The sequence below is a fragment of the Agelaius phoeniceus genome, chromosome 3 (genome assembly GCF_051311805.1).
Source record: "Agelaius phoeniceus isolate bAgePho1 chromosome 3, bAgePho1.hap1, whole genome shotgun sequence".
Taxonomy (NCBI): Eukaryota; Metazoa; Chordata; class Aves; order Passeriformes; family Icteridae; genus Agelaius; species Agelaius phoeniceus.
In genome coordinates, this window is record NC_135267.1 from 56,311,043 (window position 1) to 56,335,039 (window position 23,997).

The 23,997-nt window shown below is 40.1% G+C and overlaps 2 protein-coding genes across 3 annotated transcripts in view; one reads left to right on the top strand and one right to left on the bottom strand.

The window, feature by feature from the left end:
- Nucleotides 1-2,033, bottom strand: part of MED23 (mediator complex subunit 23) — a 37,928-nt gene extending 35,895 nt beyond the window's left edge. For both annotated transcript variants that reach the window (XM_054629250.2, XM_054629249.2), the window contains exon 1: nucleotides 1,868-2,033. In XM_054629250.2, coding sequence (XP_054485225.1) covers nucleotides 1,868-1,927 — 60 coding nt within the window. In that variant the 5' untranslated portion in view covers nucleotides 1,928-2,033. The remainder of the gene's footprint in view (nucleotides 1-1,867) is intronic.
- Nucleotides 2,034-9,949: 7,916 nt separating this feature from the next.
- The window catches only part of ENPP3 (ectonucleotide pyrophosphatase/phosphodiesterase 3), a 35,046-nt gene continuing 20,998 nt past the window's right edge, over nucleotides 9,950-23,997 (top strand). The window contains exons 1-8 of the mRNA XM_054628998.2: nucleotides 9,950-10,200; nucleotides 13,239-13,317; nucleotides 15,870-15,992; nucleotides 17,250-17,375; nucleotides 18,454-18,514; nucleotides 19,776-19,873; nucleotides 21,964-22,043; nucleotides 22,594-22,713. Coding sequence (XP_054484973.2) covers nucleotides 10,099-10,200; nucleotides 13,239-13,317; nucleotides 15,870-15,992; nucleotides 17,250-17,375; nucleotides 18,454-18,514; nucleotides 19,776-19,873; nucleotides 21,964-22,043; nucleotides 22,594-22,713 — 789 coding nt within the window. The 5' untranslated portion in view covers nucleotides 9,950-10,098. The remainder of the gene's footprint in view (nucleotides 10,201-13,238; nucleotides 13,318-15,869; nucleotides 15,993-17,249; nucleotides 17,376-18,453; nucleotides 18,515-19,775; nucleotides 19,874-21,963; nucleotides 22,044-22,593; nucleotides 22,714-23,997) is intronic.

A 23,997-nucleotide genomic window follows, 5' to 3' on the forward strand; every position in this document is an offset into this window, starting at 1 on the left:
AAGAAGCAAAGCAGAAGCTGACACTCATCTGATCTGCACAGAAAGCAAGGTAAGGTTTGCTGCTGCCCACCAAGTCCATACCAGCAGCAGGGAAAGCAGTAATTTGCTATTTTATCAGTTATGGCTCCAAAAATACAGAGCCATTTTCTCAGGAACTATTTTGTTGATGTTCCTTATGAATTTTAGGCAAATAACAGTGCATAAAAACAGGTAGTGTGACAACACAGGTGAATGACAATGTTAAAAATGCAAAAACAATCTGAATGGCAATGCCAAAATGAGAAATCAGTCACGTGTAGACAATTAATATGCTACAAGCAACTAAACACCACACAAAGAAAAGTACATCATGCATTTTATAATGCCAACTTAAAACAGAAAGGTTGAAATTCATCACATGGAAATAATTTTCATTTGCTCTGAGACCTACGGATTCTTTCCACTTCAGACATTTCAATCAGCTTATTTTTTGTCTGAAATGTCAGTCGGGCTCTCATTCAGGATCAGCTCCTGTCAGCCCAGTGTTTTCAACTATGAATGTCTCGTATCTATCAAGAAGCTCATTCATTTGTGCTCCACACAAGTGTGATTAATGACCCACTGACTTGGCTTCACAAAGGGAAAGTCCTGTTTAACTAATTTTAATATCTTTCTATCATAAGGTCACCCACCTAGAGAGGACAAAGAGAAGGCAGTGGAAGTACTTTTTCTGGATAATGCTTTTAATACTACCCCTCACAGCATCCTTCTGGACAAGCTGTTGAACTGTGGGATAAGCAGGTTCACATAAGTGTGCTGGGTGAAGAAATGGCTGGAGGGTGCAGTCAGTGGGGCTGCATCTGGCTGGTGATGGGTCACCAGTGGTGTTCCTCTGGGCTCAGTTCTAGAGTTCAACGTATTTATATAATGCTGCAGGAGGTGAATGCACCATTAGCCAATCTCCTGATGTTACTAAACTGACAGATGCTGTTGACTCTCTTGAAGGATGAGAGGCCTTGCAAAAGGATGTGGATAGACTGGTGCACTGAGCAGTCAGTAGCAGGAAATTTAGCAAACGCCAGATTCTGTACCTGGGACAGAGTAATGCTGGGCACGAGCGTAAGCTGGGAGAGGAGTGGCTGCAGACCAGCCCTGCAGAAATGGATCTGGGAGTGCTGGTCAGCAGCAGCTCAGTGTGAGCCAGCAGGGAGAGCCTGGGCAGCCAGGAGGGCAAACCCCATCCTGGGATGCACCAAACCCTGTGTTCAACCATTCAGACAAAAGAGGTGATTATCCTACTGCACTCAGCTTTGGTACAGCCACACCTTGAGTAGTGTGAGCATTTCTAGGGCCTTGAATGCATCCATGGATAGGCAGCAAAGCTGGGTAAAGTGTTGGACGGAATGTCGTAGGGAAAATGGAGGAGGCCTTTGGGCTAACTGTACTTCGTTTTGCAGGCAGCATCGTGCCTGCGTAGTCCCACAATCTGATCATGCCATTATGCTGGCTCGCCTGCATGGGACATCCATCTTCTTCTAGTCTCCTTCAAAACTCCTTAAACTGCTTATTTTAGAGCAAACTCAGCGCTCTGTAATTCGGTATTGGCCAAGCAAACTGTTTCACGCCCAGTCCTACTCTGTCCCAGCTTTCCTATGAAGCCCAGCGGGGGCAGACGGCAGCCCTGTTCCTTCCCGGCTGCCCCGCCGCCGGGAACAGCGCCAAACACGGCCGGGAACGGCGGCGGGGCTCCATCGCCACGAAAACCAAAAGCACCTCTCCCACCTGCTTTTCATCTCCGTCAGGACGGCCCCACCCCCGAGCGAGCACTGCGGGCCGCAGGGACCCGGGCGCGGCTCCGGCAGCGGCGGCGCTCCGGGGACGGACTCACCACCACCTCCTCGAAGATGCTTTGCAGCTGCGTCTCCATGGGCACCATGGGGATCGCCATAGGGCCGGCTGGGCCCCGCCGGGCCCTTTGTCAGGCGCAGGCGGCGGCGCCCACGCCTCCTCCTCCTCCCGCCCCGCCGGAAGCTCCGCGCCGGATCCCGCTCCCCGGGAAGCGGCTGCTCGGCCCGGCCGTTCCGGGCGGCGCCGCCCGCCGCGGGGGGAAGATAATAGCGTCTTAAAATCTGGGAGTCGCTTCGTTTTGTTTTTCTTTTTACAAAAATATTCGCCTAGGCTTCTTTGGTTTTTGAATAATCTTTTCTTAGAATATTTTAGCGAAATGCTGGTTCTGGTTCTTCCGGCAAGGACCCCTTAGGTTATGATGAGATCCCTCTCTGCAGGGCTAATCTCCAGCCACCACTCTCCCTATTTCTAGTTGCCCCCAGTTTGGTGTAATTAGTGTGGAGTTATTAATTCCTGTAGTAAGTCACAGAACAATCTGAAAATGCGTTTATCTAAATATATCCAGGAATACAGAATCACAGACTGCAGAATGGGTCGGGTTGGAAGGAATCACAGTGGATTGTGAAAAATGCGTATTTTATTATTGGCTTTTCGCAAATATTAAAATGAATATTACATGTGTTGTGTTAGAAAGTAATGCTGTATTAATTCTCTTAAGTAGTGTGTTAAATATAGTTTTCAGTTATAAAAAAAGTAGAAACTGTGTAAGATACTTTTTAAAAGTATGCTATGTAAGATTCTTTTTTAAAGAAAGGACTCACAGCGAGATAGCAGCCACACCTAAATCTTTCAAAGAAAAAGAATTTATTGCCCTCTTATCAGAAGAAACGAACTTCTTCCCACCTCAAAGGCGCCGATAGGATTCAGAGGAAGAAGCTGACGATGACCAGACAGAATCCTGTATTTGAATGGAATTTAGGTATCATGTATGAGGTGTATGAATATGCAACAGGTTATTGTTTTTAAGGGTTAATTTGTTAACGGGTGTCCTTTTTTGGGGCTTATGCTGCCCAGAAAAAGGTACATCTGTAACTCTTTGTTTCTATTGTCTCATATTGTCCTAATTCAAATTGTCCAAATTATTATTACTCTAATTGTATTTCTATTTTATAACCATTTTATTATTATTAAACTTTTAAAATTTTCAAAAACAAGAGATTGGCATTTTTCACAGGCTCATCTGCTCCAGCCTTCTGTTCAAGCAGGGTCCTGCCAGTGCACACAGCACAAGATTGTATCCAGACAGTTCTTGAGTATCTCCAGTGAGGGAGACTCCACAACCTTCCTGGACAATCTATTCTGGTGCTTGGTCACCCACACAGTAAAGAAGTTCTTCCTCATGTTCAGCTGAAACTTCCCGTGCATCAGTTTCTGCCCATTGCCTCTTGTCCTATTGCTTGGCACCACTGAGAAGAGCCTGGCTCCATCTTCTTGGCACCCTCCCTTCGGATACTGATAGACATTGATGAGATCCCCTCTCAGTCATCTCTTCTTGAAGCTGAAAAGGCTCCTCAGCCTTTCCTTGTAAGATGGGTACTCCAGTCCCTCAGTCATCCTCTTAGGCCTCCACTGGACCCACTCCAGGAGCTCCATGTCACTCTTGCTAGAACTGGATACAGTAAAGTGCAATAGTGTTACATTTTAAAAAGGATACAATAGTATTACATTAGAATCACGGAATCGTTATGGTGGGAAAAGACCTCTAAGAACATCTAATCCAACTGTCAAGCCCATCACCAAACCATGTCCCCAAGATCTACATCTATACATTTTTTGAGCACTTCCAGGGATGGTGATTCCACTGCTTCCCTGAGCAGTCTGTTTCAATGCCTAAATACCCTTTCAGTGACAATTTTTTCCCAATATGCAATCTAAACCTCCCCTGGTGCTACTTGAGGCCATTTCCTTTTGTCCTATAACTTGCTACCTGGGAGATGTGGCTGATCTCCACCTCTCCACAGCCTCCTATCTGGCAGAAAGCATTATATATATATATATATATGTATATGCAGAGTTTTTTATACTAGAAAGAAATGTAAAAAGCTGAATCAAGACAGTTCTAAAATTGTGCGTGTGTTTGATGCTGACACTGTATTTTCTGAGCAGTCTGTAGATGTTTGGCTGCAAACATCCAGCTAGTGCTGGTAAACAGCTACGAACTTATGTCTTCAACAGAAAAATAAAGTTGATCAACTCCCTGTCTGACCAACTATCAAGCTGATAACTAGAGGCCACAAGCAGTGAAAAATTAACATTTTCAGTCTTGGAGTTGAGTGGAAAATAGCAGAGTGTACTCATGGGGGAAACACTCACATGGAATTGGGTAGACAATTACTTGTTTTAAATGCAAACAGCTTTTGTGTAAATAGGCCTGGAAGAATACATAACATAAACAATGAGCAATGTTATAAGTAAATTTATGAAGTACAACAGAAGGCAGTGATACATGGGGCATCAATGCTTGCACAGCTAGCAGAGATGTGTGTTGTAGCCAACAGGCACAGGATGCTGTGAAGTCAGTGCTTGCTTTTCAGCAATGGGAAATACCTGGTTAGGAAACAAGTAATGCTTACATATTTACCTAAATATACATGTACCAGATGATCATTGAAAATAGAGGGGATGCAATTGAAGGTCTGCTTGTGCTTGCTTGTCTTGCTCTTAGAATTGGGTTGCCCTTGGTCCTAACATGAAGTCAAGAACAATTCTGTAAGAATTGTTCTTTATACTGTTCATTGTATGTTTATTTAAAGAGTGTTGCACAATAATCTGACATGCCCATGTGTGTCCCGTCAAGACCCAGTACTTGTCTATCCTGGACAGACCACCTCATATTTTATTAAAATGACAATGCACAGGGTGTCTACTCAAATTGTGTGCCAAGCTCCAAATCCATTCCAACAGTGACCCATAAGAGGACTGGTAACTGATCCAAAAAGGAGCTGTTTTACTCATCATAATGTCTTATTATTATTTTGAGGACCAGACTACTAGTCTTACTTTTTTTCTGCCTTACTGCTCTGTCACACTCCTGGGCTAACAGCCATTCCTATCCAATCCTAATACCAACATACATACCCGTACCAATGTGCAATCTGTCCACTACTTGTGCCTAATACAACTTTACCTTGATTTTAAGTCATTAGCCAACATACATTCTAAACAGCACTTAGCATGTAAGCCTAAATCTAGCTGGTCATATTTAGTAGACAGTGGTCTAATCCTAGTTAGGGTCCTAGTTCACAACTTGTCCCAAATACTATAGCAAATTTCAAATTTTAAAACTGAACCACTCAACCATGTAATAGCCTTGAACCCCCATAGAGGTTCAAATGGTGATTTCTGTCCTGAATGAACATCTTGTCTAACCAGATCTCATTTTAACAAAACTGAACTACCTATGATCCTTCCTTTGCGTAGAAGAGTAGTATAAAGAAGGTTCTTGGTCAGGCACAAGAAGTATGACACATTATGTAGTTGATTATGATTAGATTTATTGCCAATACAGTATCTAAATATTGCCAAAGCAGTATACAATATAAGCATGTAATAATATATATGCATACTATACCCAGCTTATATTATAACCAGCTAGAAATGTACAGGTTTACAGTCTTTGGCCTTACAGAATGCACAATGGCAAAGCATCAAAGCACCTGTAGAGCTGCTTTAGGATTTTATCTCTTTATCTGACTGGATTTTGGTGCTTTTACTCACCTGCCCAAAAGTGAGTGTTCCTCCTCTTTGGGCTGGATGTACCCTGGAGGCATCCCTTCCAGGAGAGAGGGATCTGCCTGGAAGCTGCCTGAAGCCTGGGAGACCAGTTTGCCCAGCTGGCCCAGCCTCCAGCAGTATTTTAAACACTTTTGCAGGCTGATGTGTGCCAAAGTCAGTTGAAATCATTGCACCTACCTGTTTCTGAAATTCATCATCATGGGACCATCCAGACAGCTCCTCCTGGAATGCTCACTGGGTGTTCTTATCTTAGTACCATTCTCACTTGGTATTCTTATCTTGGGACAAATCATATTTCCCATTGGACACAATTGTAAAGGAGAGGGGTGTGTATGGGGAAGGGCACACTTGAGGACCTGACTAACTTATCTCAGTCACACTTTGGCAAAGAATCTTGTTATTGGGATGGAGCTAGGAGCAAGGGGTGCTGGGGCAGGTCAGGCCTAAGCAAAGCTCATACTGCTTTGCCTAAGGGAGCCAAGTGTCCAGGAGGAGAAACTGTACAGCTAATTAACCCTGGAGCGACTGCACCCGGGTGTGTCTGCCAAGGCATGAACCACTGTGAGACACTGTACTGAGTAACAGAGCCACACACCTCACCAAACAAGGCAGAAGAGCAGCATTTGGGTGAGAATGAAATGGCCCTCTTCACCCAGACAACGAAAAAGAAATGCACTTTTCAAAATTATTGCAAATATCATATTACTCTAGCAAAACCACCTTCATCAAAATAATCATTTTATGCTTGTGGGTGACAAGAAACATTTATGAGAAAAATGGTTAAATTTAGAAATTCTTTTTCCTGAGTGAGTGCCATTCATTTTAGAAGATAGATGACAAATTAGTGTCATGGTGTGTAGAGACTGTCTAGTTCTTCATGGCCTTGGAAGACTCGTGGCTTCTTAGCAGTGAAAATTGAAAGTGTCTACAACACAGTGCTATTCAGAAACGACTCTCCCCATTTTCCTGACATGCTTGTTAACATGTATATGGCGGACATATCCTGCCTGTGTTCTTTAAAAACTCCTTCTTTCTGAAAGTGTCAGATGAACTGAGGACTGCAGTGACTGCAGTGTAAATATGGGGGAATGGGTTTTTCCATACCCTCACTCTGCATTCGCATAGTGTCATGTCAGTCTGTATGCAGAACGGTCACTCAAAGTTGTAATTTAGTAATTGAGAGCAAAAAGGATAATTATTTCCTTCTTCCTTGCTGTTTTTTTAGTCTTATGTACTGATCATATGGGTTGTTTGGGGTTTTTTATGCAATTTTTCTTTTGGTAGGAATGAAAATAAGTATTTTTAACATATGAGGCCCTTGATCTTGAAACAGAAAAGTTTGGGTTCTTGGTTAATATTTATTAAGTTTCATGATCAGATTTTATTGGTGAGAAATGTTCTAGAATGTTGTAATTCATCATGAGAACAATAACATATGTCAAGTTAGAGCAATGGTTGGGTAAAAGTAGCAAAATCAGGTATATGAGATCACATCCTGTTCACTGTAGCTGTTGCTGAGCAGTGCTCAAACAGACTGAGAGCCTTCTCTCTGAGTAGCATGGGGTGCACAAGAGGATACAGACCTCTGTATCCTCTGGGATATCCTCTGTACCCTGGGGTCTGTATCCCCCTCTTGGCAGGGGATACAGACCCCAGCTGACCAAAGAGACACCCCACACCATATGATGCTGTGCTCAGCAATAAAACTTTGGGGGAAAAAAAGGAAGGCATAGGGAATGGTCAGAGCCATGGTGTCTGCCTTCCCAAGTAATTATGACATGTGGTGGAACTCTGCCTTCCTGAAAGTGACTGAACACCTGCCTGCTGATGTGAAGTAGCCATGAAGTGATTTTGCTTTGTTTATTTGAATGGCTTTGCTTTACCTATTAAACTGTCTTTGTGACTCTTTGTCTCAACTCACAAATTTTCTCATTTTTTTACCCTTCCTGTTCTTCCCTGCTTCCTGCAGCAGGGAACAGTGTGAATGGCTGTGTGTGGGGCTGTGCTGCCTGCTCAGATTAACCCACAAGTGTGCTTTTTGGCACCCAGTGTGGGGCCAGAGGGGTTGAAGATAATGAGAGATTTGATAGGAATGCACTCCACTGGATTTACAGCTGTTACAGCTGTTTGAGCTATTTATTGGCAGGCTGCTGCTCTCACCAGAGGACTTGCTTGCTTTGCACTATATTAGAATGGAGTGATTGTGGTTGCCATATGCCATAGTCCTTATCTTCTCTTTCCTGTGCCTAGGAACATTTTGATAACACCACTGGCCACGTGCCTGGGCTGACAGATGGCCTGGTCATTACTGCTGTTCCTGTACTGCTGTAGGCATGTTGTAACTATAGTCTGAACTCAGGTTCAGGTGAGCTCTGAATAACACCAGGCTGGAGCAGGTAAACCCCAAAGTGTCTGGGGCTGTGGATATGTCCATAGCGGAGCAGTTAAACCCTTAAATAATAGAATCATAGAATCATTTAGGTTGGAAAAGACTGCTAAGTCCACCATTAAATCATGTTCCTAAGCACCACATGTACATGTCTTAAATACCTGCAAGGATGGTGACTCAGCCATGCCCCAATGCTTGACAATACTTTCGAGGAAGAAATTTTTCCTAAGAGCAACCTGAGGCCTTTTCCTCTTGTCCTGTTACTTGGTACCTGGAAGAAGAGGCCCACCTGGCTACAACCTCCTTTCAGTAGTTGCAGAGAGTGATGATAAATTTCCTTCTTAAGCCTCCTTTTCTGGAGGTTAAACACCTCCAGCTCCCTCAGCCATTTCTCCTAAGACTTGTGTTCCAGACCCTTCCCCAGCTCCACTGCCCTTCTCTGGACACACTCCAGCACCTCAATGTCTTTCTTACAGTGAGGGGCCCAGAACTGGACATGGCACTGGAGGTGTGGCCTCACCAGTGCTGAGAACAGGAGGATGATCCCTGCCCCAGTCCTGCTGGCCATTCTATTGCTGATCCCAGCCAGGATGCCACTGGCCTTCTTGGCTGCCTGGGCACACACTGGCTGATGTCCAGCTGCTGTTGACCAGTACCCTAAGGTCCTCTTCTGCAGAGCAGCTTTCCAATCAAGGGAAAGTCTGCAGCCTGGGAGTAAGTCCATACCAGTATGGTAAGAGGAGGAGTTGGTTAAGGAACCTTATAGCCTCCTTCAAGGTCCCCAGGTGTGGAAATTGAAGTGGAAACAATGTTTAAGTGTTGTAACTCATTGTTTTAGTTGTGTGTTGTATGGGAAGCACTATAGCAGAAGCCGCATGAGCAGAGGGTGAGCGTCACAACCTACAGGTTTTACCCAACATGAATAGGTTTTGGCAACCAGTAGCTCCTCACAACACACCTCCATTCCTGAGAAATCACCACAAGACATGGAACCCTGGTCATGGAAGAAGGGAACTCAATATGGGCGTTTAACAGGGGTAAAACGTCTCGTAGAGTAAGAGAGTGATATCTGTTTAAATTAAAGGATGATGATGATGATGATGATGATGATGTGTGTGTGTGTGAGTGTGATTAATGGGGAGGTACTGTATAATGTGGGACTTAAGCATAATACAAATTGTATAGAATAAGATTACAAATTTGGGTTGCAGTGGAATTAATTTTCTTCATACCAGCTTGTATAGATTCAAGCTTTGGATTTTTTTATATAATTATAAACATTATAAATTTGATTATTATAAGTTGCAGCTTATGTGATGCTCAAATTTGGAATCAGATCAACATCTGAATAGTTACATATTCATCATAGTCCTAGTAGGCTTTGAAGGTACATTTTCATAACAGCCAATCCTTCCAGTATCCACCAAGATGAAAAACAAATAGATTTTAAATTGTACTTAAACAAAACCTTTTTATTTTTTTATTGAATTTTATTTGGCTGTATACATTTTGTTTTTAATTAGTGCAGTTATAAGTGCTGGGAATAAAACGGTGTAAGAAGGGGAAAGAAGTTGAGACAAAGATGGATTGAAACTAACAGGGAGAAATCCTCTGATGCTAAATAAGGAAAGGGATCTGAATACATAGGCGTGACACAGAACACGAAATGCGAAACCATCTCCTTTCGTACTGGTTTCGTATATTTAACACTTTCTTTGAGGATAAATTCTCTGGATGACAAGCTTTTAACCAAATAGTTGAGTACTTGAGTATTTTAGCATTTTATTGCTTAGCAACACTTAATTCTAATCTTCACTTAAGTGTTTGCCTAATGCCGTTCTTATCTTGAACAGTCAGGTTCCCTAAACACAGATGAGTGTTTTTCAGCCTTTGACCTTTCAGAGTAGTTTTCCTGCTTGCTTTGGCTTCCTGCAAGCCTAACACGGATGCAAGAGCTGAGATCTCATAAAAAGACCTATGAGCAAAGTACTAGAACTCTTGAAGACGGAGTAGCCTCTCACTTGCAGCTGACACAGCTGGGGGAGTGAGGAAAGCAGGAGACGCAGACGAGTGGCAGACTCGACAAAATGGAACTTGAGGATCACAGAGAATATCCAGAGGAGATGTCTTTAAAATCAAAAGAGTATGCGAAGAAAAAAACCGTCTTGAAATACAAAGTCATCTGTGCTGTAAGTAGGTGCTGCTCTTCAGGGCTGCCACTTTAACAATTCTAAAATCTGCAGGATTTTTTGAAGTTTCATTGTATCAGTATAATCATTTGGGGTAGCTTAGTAATTGGTAGTTAAAATTTTACTGCATGAGTGTGTCACTGAAACTGCACTAGCTTCACTGGCACATTTCTAAAGTTCTTCTAGTACCTATGAAGCAATTTTTTTTACTGGGAGTTTTTGTTGTTAACTGTCATTAACCTGACAGTTCTTTTGCATAGTGAAGACATTGCTTTGATACTTAGTTTTAGATATTGTCTCAAAACAGATGTGTTTGTGGCCAAAGCAACCACACTTTCTTTTTGCTTACTTTTGCATCTTTATATTTGTCATTAACAAAACAGAACCTATAGTCAAGTCATTGGCAAAAAACACTCAGGAAGCAAGGCATGGGAAAAGCCTAATGAAATGTTTTGTACAGTATTTTCAGTCCAACATCTCAAATATCGTGTCAACTCTTCACCTCTTCCCTGAGGCTTTAAGAGCTATGCAGCTGCCTTGTAAACAATGAAGTATAGGCTTTTTGTTAAGTTTTTAAAATATTTTCATGTATCTTCTGTTTGTGACCACAATAGAAACAAGGATTAAATATGTATATATGTTTGCACAAGCTCTTGCCTTTGTAAATTGAAATTTAGAGAGAACTACAAATACTGATTTTAGAAAAAATTGCAACTTAATTTTGAAAACAGCCCTATAAAAAAGAGAGTCAAGCTACTGTGCTTTTCAGCTCTATGTCATCAGAACAATTTCACGTAGTACAATTTCCTATTTAAGGCTGCATTGTGCAAGGATTGCATAAAATATGAGGGAAATACTGGAAACTGTGAAAAAAAAAAGAAGATGAAATATCAGACATATTTTTCCTAAAGTCATCAATTAAAAATGAGTCATGAGAAAGAATGTGGGAAAACTGCATAACTATAAAGGAAAGTAAATTATACCTTCAAGAGGTACTTAGAAGAGTAAAGTGAGAAATTTAAGTATCCTAAAACATATTCATTCTTTCAGATGTGCTAGTTTTCAAATGCCTGCTTATGCAAAACTCACAATCTACATATTGGAGGTGTAAAATGTTAATATTCCACACAATTTATGTTTTTGCTAAATCTAATGCATGAAATACTTTCTTGGCAACTTCTTCCTGAAACTTTAGGCAGAGGAGTCACATTGTAAGTCCTCCAGCAAACAGAGCATATGCCCTAGGAACAACTTTTCTAAGAATAAGTAGTTGTAATTCTGAATTTGGTCATAGAAGTTAGCTGTGGAAAGCCTGAGGATTTGAATAGGTGCTCCCAAAGTTATTTCACCTGAAGAATGAATGTCCCAAAATCAAGGGTGTTTATGTAAATGTTATAATAAATGCATCATCTTATCTGTATACCCAATAGGAATTTTTGGGTTTTACTTCAGCAGTCTTATTACTTGAAGAAGTGGAAATGTTTGTTGCTATAGTAGCTGTATTTTAACTTGTACTTCAATTTAGTAGGATCGATTTATTTCAATTACAAATGTGAGTTTTAGTCAAATGAAGGGTAAAACCACAGTGTCTTTGAGGTGAAAAGTACATGCCCCGGTGATTAGGCTTATCTGTGCTCAGTGAAACACTTGGCAGTGTTAGCCTCCCTGCCCAGAAAGAGTGCCTGCTGGTCTAGCCCAAAAGAACACCCTAACACCCTTATTCTCAGAGCCTGCTGACTGGTTGTAGGATTAAACTGCTGCCTTCACACCTGAGGTCTCTCTTCAGGGGACTTCAGCATTTCTGCTAGTTTGGGTAATCTTTCCACACATCCTTACTCCATCTGTCTCTCTCATCCAGTTCTCTCACCAGTCCCATTTCCACTCCTTTTGAGGTACATCTGTACAAAAACCTGTGAGTAAGTAGCGGGAAGAAAGTAAAGTTGAGAAGGAGAAAGTATGAAGGAAGTAACTATGGCATTGCTAGTGTTTGGTGCTGCCAGAGAAATAAATCAGTTGTACACCCACCTGAGAACTGAGCAGCCCTCCCTGCTGCCACACTTTGGCCCAGCACCCGCAAGGCAGGACAGGCAGCAACAAAGATAAGGGATGCATGGGCAGTTGTTCTCAGTTCCTGAAAATTGCTGTAGTCTCAGATAAAAGGCTCCATTACAATTATACTGAGCTTGAGAGTAATCCTCCCTCATTTCTACTTTATTTTTAACCTTAGTAGTTCCAGGAATCAGCTGTTTGATTACTGGAAATGGCAGAAGACAAAAGCTCTGAGGCTAAAATGGGACATAAACTGGGCTTTTTCATGGTGATTTTTTCTGTGATATGCATTTTCTTTCCCATGATTATCTTAGTGAAGAGTAAAGTGAACATATCACAAAATACTCTGAGAAGGTTGCCACTTTTCTCTGCACCTTTCAGCCAGCATGAATTGCCATTTGTCTTTGGTCTATTGAGCTTTGTGTCTATTGATGAATAGAGGCTTTCTCAGCTCTCCCCCAGTCTCCCAAAAGTTATGCTGCTTTCTGTTATGGAGTTTCCTTGGGCTGTTAGTCTCCTTCCAATTTCCTCTAACCTTACGAACAAGGTGACTTATTTTAAGAAACTGGCATGTGAAATTTTACACTTGCAGCCTCAATCCAGCTAAATTTCTTAAGGAATCCTTGTGATCATATCAGGTAAATACAGAAGATAAATAAAAGTGATTGCCTTTATTTGTACAGGCAAAGCCTATGCAAAACAGATAAATACACTGATTACTTCCTGCTTTCTTTTCTCCAGCAAAGTTTTCCTCAATTACAACATCGCAACTGGCCACAGGTTAAAAGTGCAGCATTAGGACCTCAGATTCTAAGGTTATAACTATTGTGCCTCTCCTATCTTCAGGCTCAATTTTTTGATGAAGGACTTCAGAGAAATGATTAGTTCTTAAATCATGCATTCATAGAAATATTAGTAAGAGTTAATTTCTAATAAACAAAACAATTTATCACAGTTGTAACATTGGTTTCCCTGTGTCTGTGTGACAGGTTCTGCTGTGTGCTTTGGTGGTTGTATCCCTGGGACTAGGTTTAGGACTAGGACTCAACCGTGGAAACCAGGAGCAAGGTATGTTTATGATACTTTCAGCATAATTACCAACGATCTGGATCTGGCAAAGGCTTTCAGCAAAGGCTCTTTTATATAGTGTAATGTAAATGATCTGTGAAAAGTCACTACCTGTGAAAATAAAGTTCTTGCGAAGTTCTTTCCAGTTCGATAGTATAAAAATTGAACACTCACAATCTATACTTGAAAAACCTATCCTAAATCGCCAATTGCCTTGCTGAATCTTTCCAAATGTGTGAAGCCTAGTTCGTGGCACATTGGAAGCTTTATTAAGTTATCACTTCCTGAAAATTTGGGATATGTTATCCTATTATATATATTTATATATATAATTATTGCAATTATCCTATTATATATAATTATATATTAATATATCCTATTATATATAATTATTACTTAAACAATATTTCATGAAAGTAATATCATAGGATCATCTTCAGTATATTTGTCATAGTTCAGTGGGCTGATGCTAAAACAGATTATGAATATTTTGAGAACTTGAGAGTCTGTAAAGCTACAGTAAAAAGGGGGTAGTGGCTTGATTCAGTGGAATGGTATTTTTTAGTTACGAAATAAAAGTAATGTTTGATGTCAGGGGGTCAGCCTAGGTGAGAACAAACAAATGCAGCACACTGTGAATTAAATAAAACACCTCCTTTAGAATCAAGACAATAGTAATACCTTCTGGAGGAGTTCAAGGAAGCACATTCTCATTGCACATTTCTCATTGCTAATCAACACATATTGTATTTGTTTTCCTAGTAGCTCATCAAGTCTTAGACCCTTCTGAAGACTTTCAATAGCATGGGCCCTAGCAAATAAGAAGAAATGGAACCGTAATTGGGTTTTGATAATTTGAAAATTATTTTAGCTCTGCATTGGCTCTACAAAGTGGAGTACAGAGAATGTAGATACAAGGCTTGTCCATGTGGAGGCTGGTGTGGAACTGCGAGTGATCTTTGGAGATTTGGGGTTTTCTTCAGGTGTCCTCAGGAGACCCAGAGCTGTCCCTTCACCCTTCTCAAAGGTGTCAGAGATGTGTTGTGGAATACTTGTCTCAACTTTCAATGCCAGGCCCATATTTTGGACCCTTTTCTTTGTTTTAATTAGAACAGCTCAACATACAGATTTTTAAGGGACATGATAATGATAAAGTAGCAGAGATATTGTCGGAGTCCTGAGTGCTCCAATAAGCTTTATGGATTGTCAGAGTCCTGAGTGCTGCAATAAGCTTTTTGAATGTCTCCAGGAAAGGAGTTTCCCCTGGGCTGTCCCCACCTTGCCCAGGGCCCCACTGCCCCTGTCCAAGCACTGTCCCAGCAAGGATGGCTCCAGCTTGCCCCAACCTTGCCCTGCTCAGCCATGAGTCCTGCTGATCCAGTCCCATCCATGGGCCAACAACCTGGCCTTGACCTGTCCCTGTTGTCACAGAAGTGCCAGTGCCTGGTGTGGGGCTGCCCTTGTGCTGCCTCACCTGCCCTGCTCCAGGCTGGAGTGGTGGGATGGCTCCTGATTGCTGCCCCTGGGGAGCCCCCATGGCTCTGGTACCCTGCCCTGAGGGAGCTTCTGTCCCATGCAGGTCTATTACAGAACATCCAAAGTGGGAATCCGTCCTCCTCTTTTATTTCAGACAGAGAAATGAGCAGGGGAGATGCCACTCTCCCCTTCCTCATGCAGGCAGAGTGGTGTGGGAATCCATAAAATCAGAGGGTTTTGAGAAAGCTGCAAAAGGCAGGCCTCAGAGACAGCAGAACTGTGATTAGAGCTAAGCAGTACCCATGAGATAAGTCAGTAGAAAAATTATGTAAAAAGTAGAAAAGTAAGGACAAATAGAACAATGGTCTGTGTATTAACGCTTGTCTAGAATAACTACCTAAGCTGCAGAAAAGTATATCTAGCAAGATATTAGGAAGTTTTAAGCTTAATAATGGAGCTCTGTGCATTGTGTTTTAAGGCTTAGAAGCAGGTATGGTATTTGAAATAAGCAAGCATTGTTTTAACAGAAGGTACATGTGCTTATAGCAGTTAGATAAAACTACTGTCAATATGCTTTTACTTTGTGTGATTAGTAAAAAACTTTTCAAGTAAGTTGTACATTAAGTTCTTTGTCTGCTGCCTGAGACGTGAGCTGATAGCATCTTCTTCCCATTGTCATAACCATGTAATGAGACTGATGCTAGAAAATAAAACAGCTCAAGGCACGTTCCTAGCAGTCCCGTCCCGTTGTGATTTGTACATAGCCCCCAGCCAGCAATAAGTGGGACACCCTGGCATTGCTCCTGTGCCAGTGCTCCTGCAGAGACCTGTTGCAGAAGCAGCCCTGCCCCAGGCTTTGGGCCAGCATGGTCCCAACAGCTGCCAGACCTTCAGCTCCCAGAGGGATTCCTACAGCCTTGCTTCCATCCTGTTGGCCCGTGTGCTGAGGACTATATTGGAAAATGGCTAGGGAATCAGATTTGGGGAATTATTCAGCACATCTCTCTCTGCAGCCTGTACCCATGATGGGGGATAGGGCTATCTGAGCACTCAGCCTCACTGCCTTCTCCCTACAGTCAGCTGCAGACACAAGTGCAGTGAGCCACACAGGAAAGATGTGCCCGGCTGCCAGTGTGACAGCGGCTGCAAGGAGCGTCAGGACTGCTGCTGGGACTATGAGGACACCTGCGTAGAGCCAAGTAAGTTCCTCTCCAGGCAGTGCTCACTGGTGTCCATTTTATTTTGAATTTTTTTCTTCATGCGACTGGAATAGAAAATGGGTAATTGTCATGTTTATGCAGATACACAGAAGTCGTGTCACATTTCCTAGGGATGGAAATGTGACAAAAATCACAAAATCACAGAATAGTTAAGGTTGGAATGGACCACTGGAGGTAATCTAGTTGAACCTCCCTGCTGAAGCAAGATCCTATAGAACATACTCATAAGGCTTGCGTCCAGGTGGCTTTTGAATGTCTCCAGGAAAGGAGATTCCACAACCTCTCTGAGTAACCTTTCCAGTGCTCTGTCACCCTCATAGTAAAGTTATTCTTCCTGTTCAGGTTGATGTGGTAGAGTCAAGCTGCCTCTGTAATCAGGTGGCTAGAGAGCTGTAACTTGGTGACCTGGCAGGACACAAAATCTTCCTGCATCTTTCTCAAATCAGACCCTTGTATTTTTGCCCCTTATTGATAACCAGAGCATTTTCCATGCATATTTCATAGCACTTACAAAGCTGAAGATGAGCATGAGCAGAAATAATGGGTTATCTTTAAACAGGGACCTTGAAGCAGCCCTGTTGTGCCACTACCTCTTGCACATTTGAAAATAAGGGGGTGTGTCCCAGTCAGTTGTGCTCTCCAGCCTCATGCAGACCTTGGTGGGTGCGTGGGATGGGAGGAGTCCACTCATCTTCCAGGGGAATAGCCTGGTTCTGCATTGAGGCCAGGCTCCTCTCCAGTTGCTGTTCTGCTTTCCCAGCAGCTGCTCAGACATTTCCTCATCCCTATTACTTTTTCTGCCCACTTCAGCCCTTACTTCTCTTTTTTTTCTCTCTGCTGTAACTCATGTGCAAGAGCATGAAAAAGATCAGTTTGCTTCTCTTTCTCCTCTGTAAACAAAATAGGGAGTGGTGGTTTTTTTTGTTTTGTTTTGTTTGGTATGGTTTTTTTCCCTAGATCTTTTTGGAAAGATGGAAGGCTTTGAGGGAGATGACTTTGGGGATACCTTTGTAAAATAAATTATTTTATGACTCTGTGTTACTGTTCAGTGGCCAAAGAAATTGTCTTTTTGCATTGAATGAAATTTTGAGTTTTCTTTCCAGAGCAAACTTCTAAAGCAACTCAAACAGTACACATAAATAACAATTTTTTTTCTTTACGTGTTTGAAGGATTTCCATGCAAAGAAGTTCACATGAGGTGAACTGAATCATAGTTTTTTTCCTTCCAATTTTAAGCCCGATCTTGGATGTGCACTAATTTCCGTTGTGGTGAGACAAGAATACCTGGAAGTCACTGTTCTTGTTCAGATGACTGCTTGCAGAAAAAAGACTGCTGTGTAAATTACTACAGCATTTGCAAAGGTAAATCAAAATCAAAAAGTTTTATGTATAAATTTTTGCATGAAATAGATGGGCAAACATTGAAAATATAAAGGTAGATGAATTTGTTTCTCAAGACCAGGGTCTGACTGGCATTTTGAAAAATTAATATTTTGAGATGAAGATTTTGGTATTTTTCATTGTGAAAAATGCTGTATCTGCAGGACGCTGTGAATTATGTCATTCATGAGATAGAATGATTTGGATATTGCAGAAGTATACCATGTGGGGGCTTTGGATTATTTCCTTTTATTCTTTTTTTTCCTCTTTTTTTCCCTCCAAAATAGATGGAGACAATATGAAGTATATATTGTAGTAGTCATCTCTAATTTAAAATTTCCCATCCTTTTTATTACAAATCTGGTTTTAGATTGGATTTCTTACGTTTTACTTATTTTTGAATATCTTTGTTCATGGATAATTGTTTGATACTGACTCCAGCTAAACACATAAAGAATAGTGCAGATATAATTCAGTTATAGGAATGACACTTGAGGAGTATGATGGTGACATGGTATCTGTTATCAGAATTCCTTTGCATTGCGGAAGGGGATAAATCTAAGGCAACTCCTGCAAAATTATAGTTGTTAACTAAATGTAGATTAAAGCTAAAAAAAGTTAAACCACAACATACAGAAAGAAAAGAAGTACTAAAGGGAGCCCTGGGCTTGGCTCTAAATGTGTCAGTGGTACGCAGAAAAGGAAAAAGGAATAAGTAGCCCAGTGTGGACAGGATACAGTTTAAATATTTTTAATTTAAAACTCAATAAAAGGCTAAGCTTTCATAGTGTTTTCTTCTTCATTTTGTTTCTTTGCTTTTCTGTGTAGCATATGTTCTTTGTTTTTGACTTGCAGTTGTGAGCACTAGTCCTTTCAGGGTTTGAGGGCTTGATGGGTTGCACCAAATTGTTTCTAAAGTAAAGGTGTCTTTAGATCTAGGTTTCTGTTGAAGCAGAAAATGTTAAAAGAAGAGCTTTAAAAAGATCATCCAGGCAGCTGCTTTTTTTGGTGGTGGTGGTGGGGTTCAGTGCTAACTCAGTACTTTTTTTTTTCCTTTTAGGTGAAACCTCTTGGGTAGAAGAACCATGTGTGTCAGTTGAAACTCCTCAGTGTCCAGACGGGTAGGATAAAGGAATTTGTCCTCTTAGCAAATAAAATCTTTGCAATGGTCAGAAATACTCCAGTATTCTGAAACAGGTTTTCATATTTATGGAGACTAAAGTCCCTGCCCTGAGGAATATTCTGTAGAAATGGTTCTTGACTAGGAATGTTTGTTCTTTTTAAAACCTTTGCCATTCATTGATCATTTAGAGTTTAGGGCAGAGTGCAGAAGTTCAAATTCAGATTGAAATTCAGCAAAGACCTGGAAAAATTGTTAGAGTTATCTCAAGGTTCATTTATCACAAATTGTTCATAGTCCATTTTTTGTTACCATATTGTATCTTTGACAACTCAGATAAGTCACCTTATGCAGTCTGTAATAACAGATAGAATCTGTGACTGCAATTCTTTAGGCAACAGAGTTATTCAGGGGATTTTTGATCCAATTATTTGCAGGAAGAAAGGTAGCTATGAAGATAAGACAGCTATGAAGTAGCTGTATATCTACAAATGCTGAAAAAATATTGCTATTTGCACAGGATTTCAGAATAGTGGGTAGAAGCTAGACAGAAACAACATTTAAAAGTTGTCCTTGAAGAAAGATTAATTAATTTCTGGTTCAGTTATGGTATTTGTGACATTATCCATGATTTTATTTGATTTTACTTCCAACTTAGTTTAATTATAACAGTAAGACCATTAGCATTGTGACATCTCTGTGGTTCCTGCATGCACCTCCCAAAATAGGTATCAAAGTACACTTTTTAGGTTAACAAATAACTTATTGAGTTAACAGAGTTTTGTAGGCTAAAGCTTGGAAAGTAGTGGAGAGGGGCTTCTTTAAGTGCTGTACACTACTTTGCAGTATAAAGATCTATTTAATTTCAGTTTCAAATCAGTGAGCTGTTTTATGCAGACTGTCTTTGTACAAACTATTGATGTTAGTGTGCTTCTGTGTTTTGGGAAGACCACTGTTAATAAGAACAAACTAGGATAGTGATTACTGCCTGATGGCAATATGTAACTTTTAAAAAGTATTATAACTGAAATGATTTCTTGTATTTTATTCCTCCTCTGGTTTCTTACCAGAAGGATTATTATTATTATTATTTGCTCTCAATATTGAACAATTTCTTTATCTCACACTGTGTTATTCATTCTGGGATGCATATGAATACACTAGATCCTGCTTATTAAAGCTGAATTTATATTGTTAGAAATCTTAATAAGTCACCAACTCTCCGAACTTCTTTATAATGATAAATTTATATTTTCTTGTAGATTTACTCTCCCACCACTTATCCTTTTTTCAATGGATGGGTTTAGAGCAGAATATTTGGAAACTTGGAGTTCTTTGCTGCCAAATATTGAAAAACTCAGTAAGTTACCAAGGGTGCTTTGACTGTTTTCTTTCAAAGTCTGCATGCAACCTCTCTGGTCCCTTTTGCTACTGTCATGCATACAGGTTGCTCAGCAGTAAAAAAATCACAAACCAGGCCTCTCTCATTAGTTGTATATTTTCATTATTTTATATATTCTGCATTGCTTCTTATATTTGCACAGCAAACATGACTTTTTTTTAACAAGGCCTCTAATATTGGTCAACAGCTTTTATTAAATACACACTTTGAAATTTACTTTAAAATACTTTTTTAGAACTGAGAAAAAGTTCCAGATAAGCATTTCCTGCACCCTCAGTACTGCATTAAAAAGGAGATGAATTGCTGATAAGGAGTGGAACATTGAAGTATAATGCATTGTGTTATGGGGAAATTTTTTTTCAAGTCAGAAATTTTAAGATGTTAGTATGTTGACATTATTGCAATAAGGCTCAAGTAACCTTGAGCCTTAACCATTTTCCAGCATTTCTGAATATTGTGAGGAAGAGTAAGTTGAAGGTCTTTAGCTTGTGCTTTAAAGCGCTCTAAAAAGTGAGACCATTAGTGCATACTTGGTTAAAATTCCTGAATATTGTGGAACTCAGATCTCCAGACACCTGGAAAAAATGTCTCCATATTTAGTAATTTCTTCTCAGCAGCAATAGTCTAAGTTGACGGTATTTGTATCAGTCCTGAGTATGTTACATTATGTTTCTCTTGTGCTCCTTTGAAAATTTCACATACATGTTATGAAGTACTACATTTTATGGAATAGTTAACAATCTTGTTTGAGGATAATGAGAGTATCCAGAAAATTGAGCTTGAACTAATGTGCAAACCTGACTTCTCTGGCTAATTGTTTATTCTGTGACATCATTCTGACTGGATGGAACTTGAATCGGTGAAGGAGTCATGAATGCTGAAATCAGTAGTCAGTTCCAGTCTTTTGAAACAAGGTGAAAAGGGAATGCCAAACTGGAAAAAGGAGCGAATACCATTCTATGTCTCTGTTCCCAAGAAATCCTTTGAAACCAGTCTAATTCAGCATTGCTCATATTTGTGGTCAACTTGAGCAATTGTTTATGCACACTCATGCTTATATTTCTCAGAAATCTACAGGAAAGGGAAATTTCTTTCCTTACAAAAGAAAAAATGAAATGTTCATTAGTAGCATAAAATCTTTCCTCTCTATTAACTCCTTTAACCTAGAACTTTCAGTAAAGGTAATCAAGCTTATAGAATATGTACATTATGAATATAGATCCTTTATTGTGCAAGAGAAACCCATAGAAAATTTTCTGATTTTCTCATATCTTTCAATTATTCAATTGTTCAGGCATTCTTCAAACACTCTTTATTAAGCCTTTGGGGTTTTTTCTGTATCACACTGGAATAGTTTTGTTGGAAAAATTCACATTTTCATTGTTTTGGTTGCTTAGTTAAAATCAGCTTCTGTTCTTTGGCTGAAATGCTCTACATCAATGAAAAAAGTGTGTTTTAGCATGAATGAAATAATCATCTGGTTACAGCTTAATATAGAACTTTGTCTATGTGAGTTAGATGTAAAAACATCATTAAGGCATCTTCCAGTCTTCATGTATTTGTTTTGTGGGTAAATAAATTGAATCTTACAGTGGATTTAGACATTACAGATGTTTGTGTGCTAAGAACCTTTGATTGATAAAAAAATAATGCAATGTTTGGAGATACAGGTAGGACACCTGGGGTGGGATTCTCTCCTGGGCAGAACATTTGCATTTAGACATATTCTTGGCAGACCAATCCAAATAAATGGAGGATGGAGGAGGAGCATCTGAAGGCCAGACAGGATCATTAAAGATTTCTTAAAGGACCATAGGCCTCTAGGATTTAGGAGCTGAATTGGGCGTCCAGGTCCACTGACTACAATGGGACAGTAGGCTTAGCTCACAAGGAGGCACCAGGATTGTATGAGTCTTGTTTTGGAGTGACATTTCTCCATCTAAAACTGCAGCAACTGATAGTGGTGATTTTTGTTTGTTTTTAAGACTGTTAGTTTTCAACTTAAAAAAATATAAGAAAATGTATATTAATACCCTGATCTGTTGCAGAAACATGTGGCACACATTCAAAATACATGAGAGCTGTTTACCCCACAAAAACCTTTCCAAACCACTATACTATTGTCACAGTAAGTGAGAATTTTTGATTTTCCTTTTCATTATCTGGATTACACAGAAAGGATTTTGTGGTGCCTGTCTTTTTGTGGGACGTGGGAACTCATGCTAAGTTATCAGAGAGAGATAGAGATGCTGAGATGTTACATACAGGCATGATCTGTGTGGCTATACATCTTGCTCTGGTCTGTGAGCTGCTTATTCCTGATCCTTGTCAGTTTAATTGGATATGGGTGAGCATGGGTGAGGACGCAGCCTTTTGATGATAGTGCTTGTTAGGGTGGGTTTGGCAGCTGACATGCAGCCACATGACACACAGGGTTCTTAATCTATAGCACATCGGCTTTAATTGGGCTGGGAAGGAAATATGGAAAAGGGAATTTGATGGGCACTCTGATTTCATTGGCAGGAAGACGATCTGTGCGAATTAGGAAAGCGTTCTGCTTCTAAGAGAAAAACTTTCTTTAAAAATTGCAACACTGTAGCAGTGTGCATTGAAACATAGTTTAGGGTCCATTTGATTTCAGGACTAAGCATCTTAATTTGTCTATTCTCGTTTTACAGGGATTGTATCCAGAATCTCATGGTATAATTGATAACAACATGTATGATGTAGGCTTGGATGCACATTTCTCACTTTCAGGGGAGGAAAAATTCAAACCTGCGTGGTGGAAAGGGCAACCAGTAGGTTTGTTTGTCATACAGTATTTATGCCCAGAGTGGTTTGTGTCCTATCATAAAACAAATCAAAAAGGGAATAAAATTAAAAACTACACAATATATTTGCAGAAAGTACTAGATAACCTGTAGGCTTCATATTACAGGCTGCCTACAAAATAATTTGCTTGTTATGAAAAATAAAAGGACTCTTAAAATATTAATTCTGAGACTTAAAATTTTCACTCCATGTGGCAGTTAGTAAAAAAAAAAACTGAACTATTTCATCTAGTACTGGAATGGGCTTCTTGCCACAAGCAGCCACAGTAAATTTTCAGTATGATTTGATTTTGGAGTTGTTTTTTTTTTGGCTTGTCTTTTGATGACTTGCTACAAAATGAAATTGGTTTCCAAGTTACATCTATTTACACATATCTATTTGCAAACGTCCAGGCATTTAAAAGCAAGGAAGCGAGTAGCAAAAAGCTTAATTTCTGAAAAAAATGTCAATTATATATAACATATGACACATTTCATAACAACCCTGAATTGTACCTATGGTTATGATTAATATTATTAATTTCCTAGTAATATCAAGCTCTAATAATAATGCTGAAAAAAACCCCTAAATATACGCAATATGTAGTATACCTACTTAATGTACTTTTGTATATGTGTGTCTGCGTCTGTGTCTGTGTGTCTGTGTAGGAATGTTTATAATATACCCAAATATCCAGATTCTGGTGCTGGTTTTTTTCCTAAAGGATTCTGTCAGGTTTGTAACACAACCTGCACTTTTTAGATTAGAGCTGCACTTTTTAGGATTAATATAAATATGCTCTCTTATAATAAAGTCGTACAATTAGTGTCTATATCTGAAATAGATACAAAACAAAATGAAACTAGTATAACAGAGTATTTCATTTGAAATGGACTAACAGTTATCATCTAGTCCAGCTGCCTGACCAACTCTGGGCTGCCCAAACATTTGATCACATTTTTAAGGGTGTTGTCCAAATGCCTCATAAACACTGACAGACATAGGGCCGCAACAACCTCTTTAGGAAGCCTGTTCCTGTGTTGTATGTGTAATAAAATGTTTCCTAATGACAAGTCTGAATATCCCTAAGGCAGCTTCTTCCATCTTCATGATCCTGGGGTTTGCCACAGGAAAAGGGATCACTGCCCATTGGCATTTATGGAAATACCTATGTCATTTTCTATGCTGAGACTCTCCAGGAAATTACAACATCATGGTTTCCATGCTACTAGTTTTTCTTCAGAATGTGCATGTAGGAAACAAAACTTCAT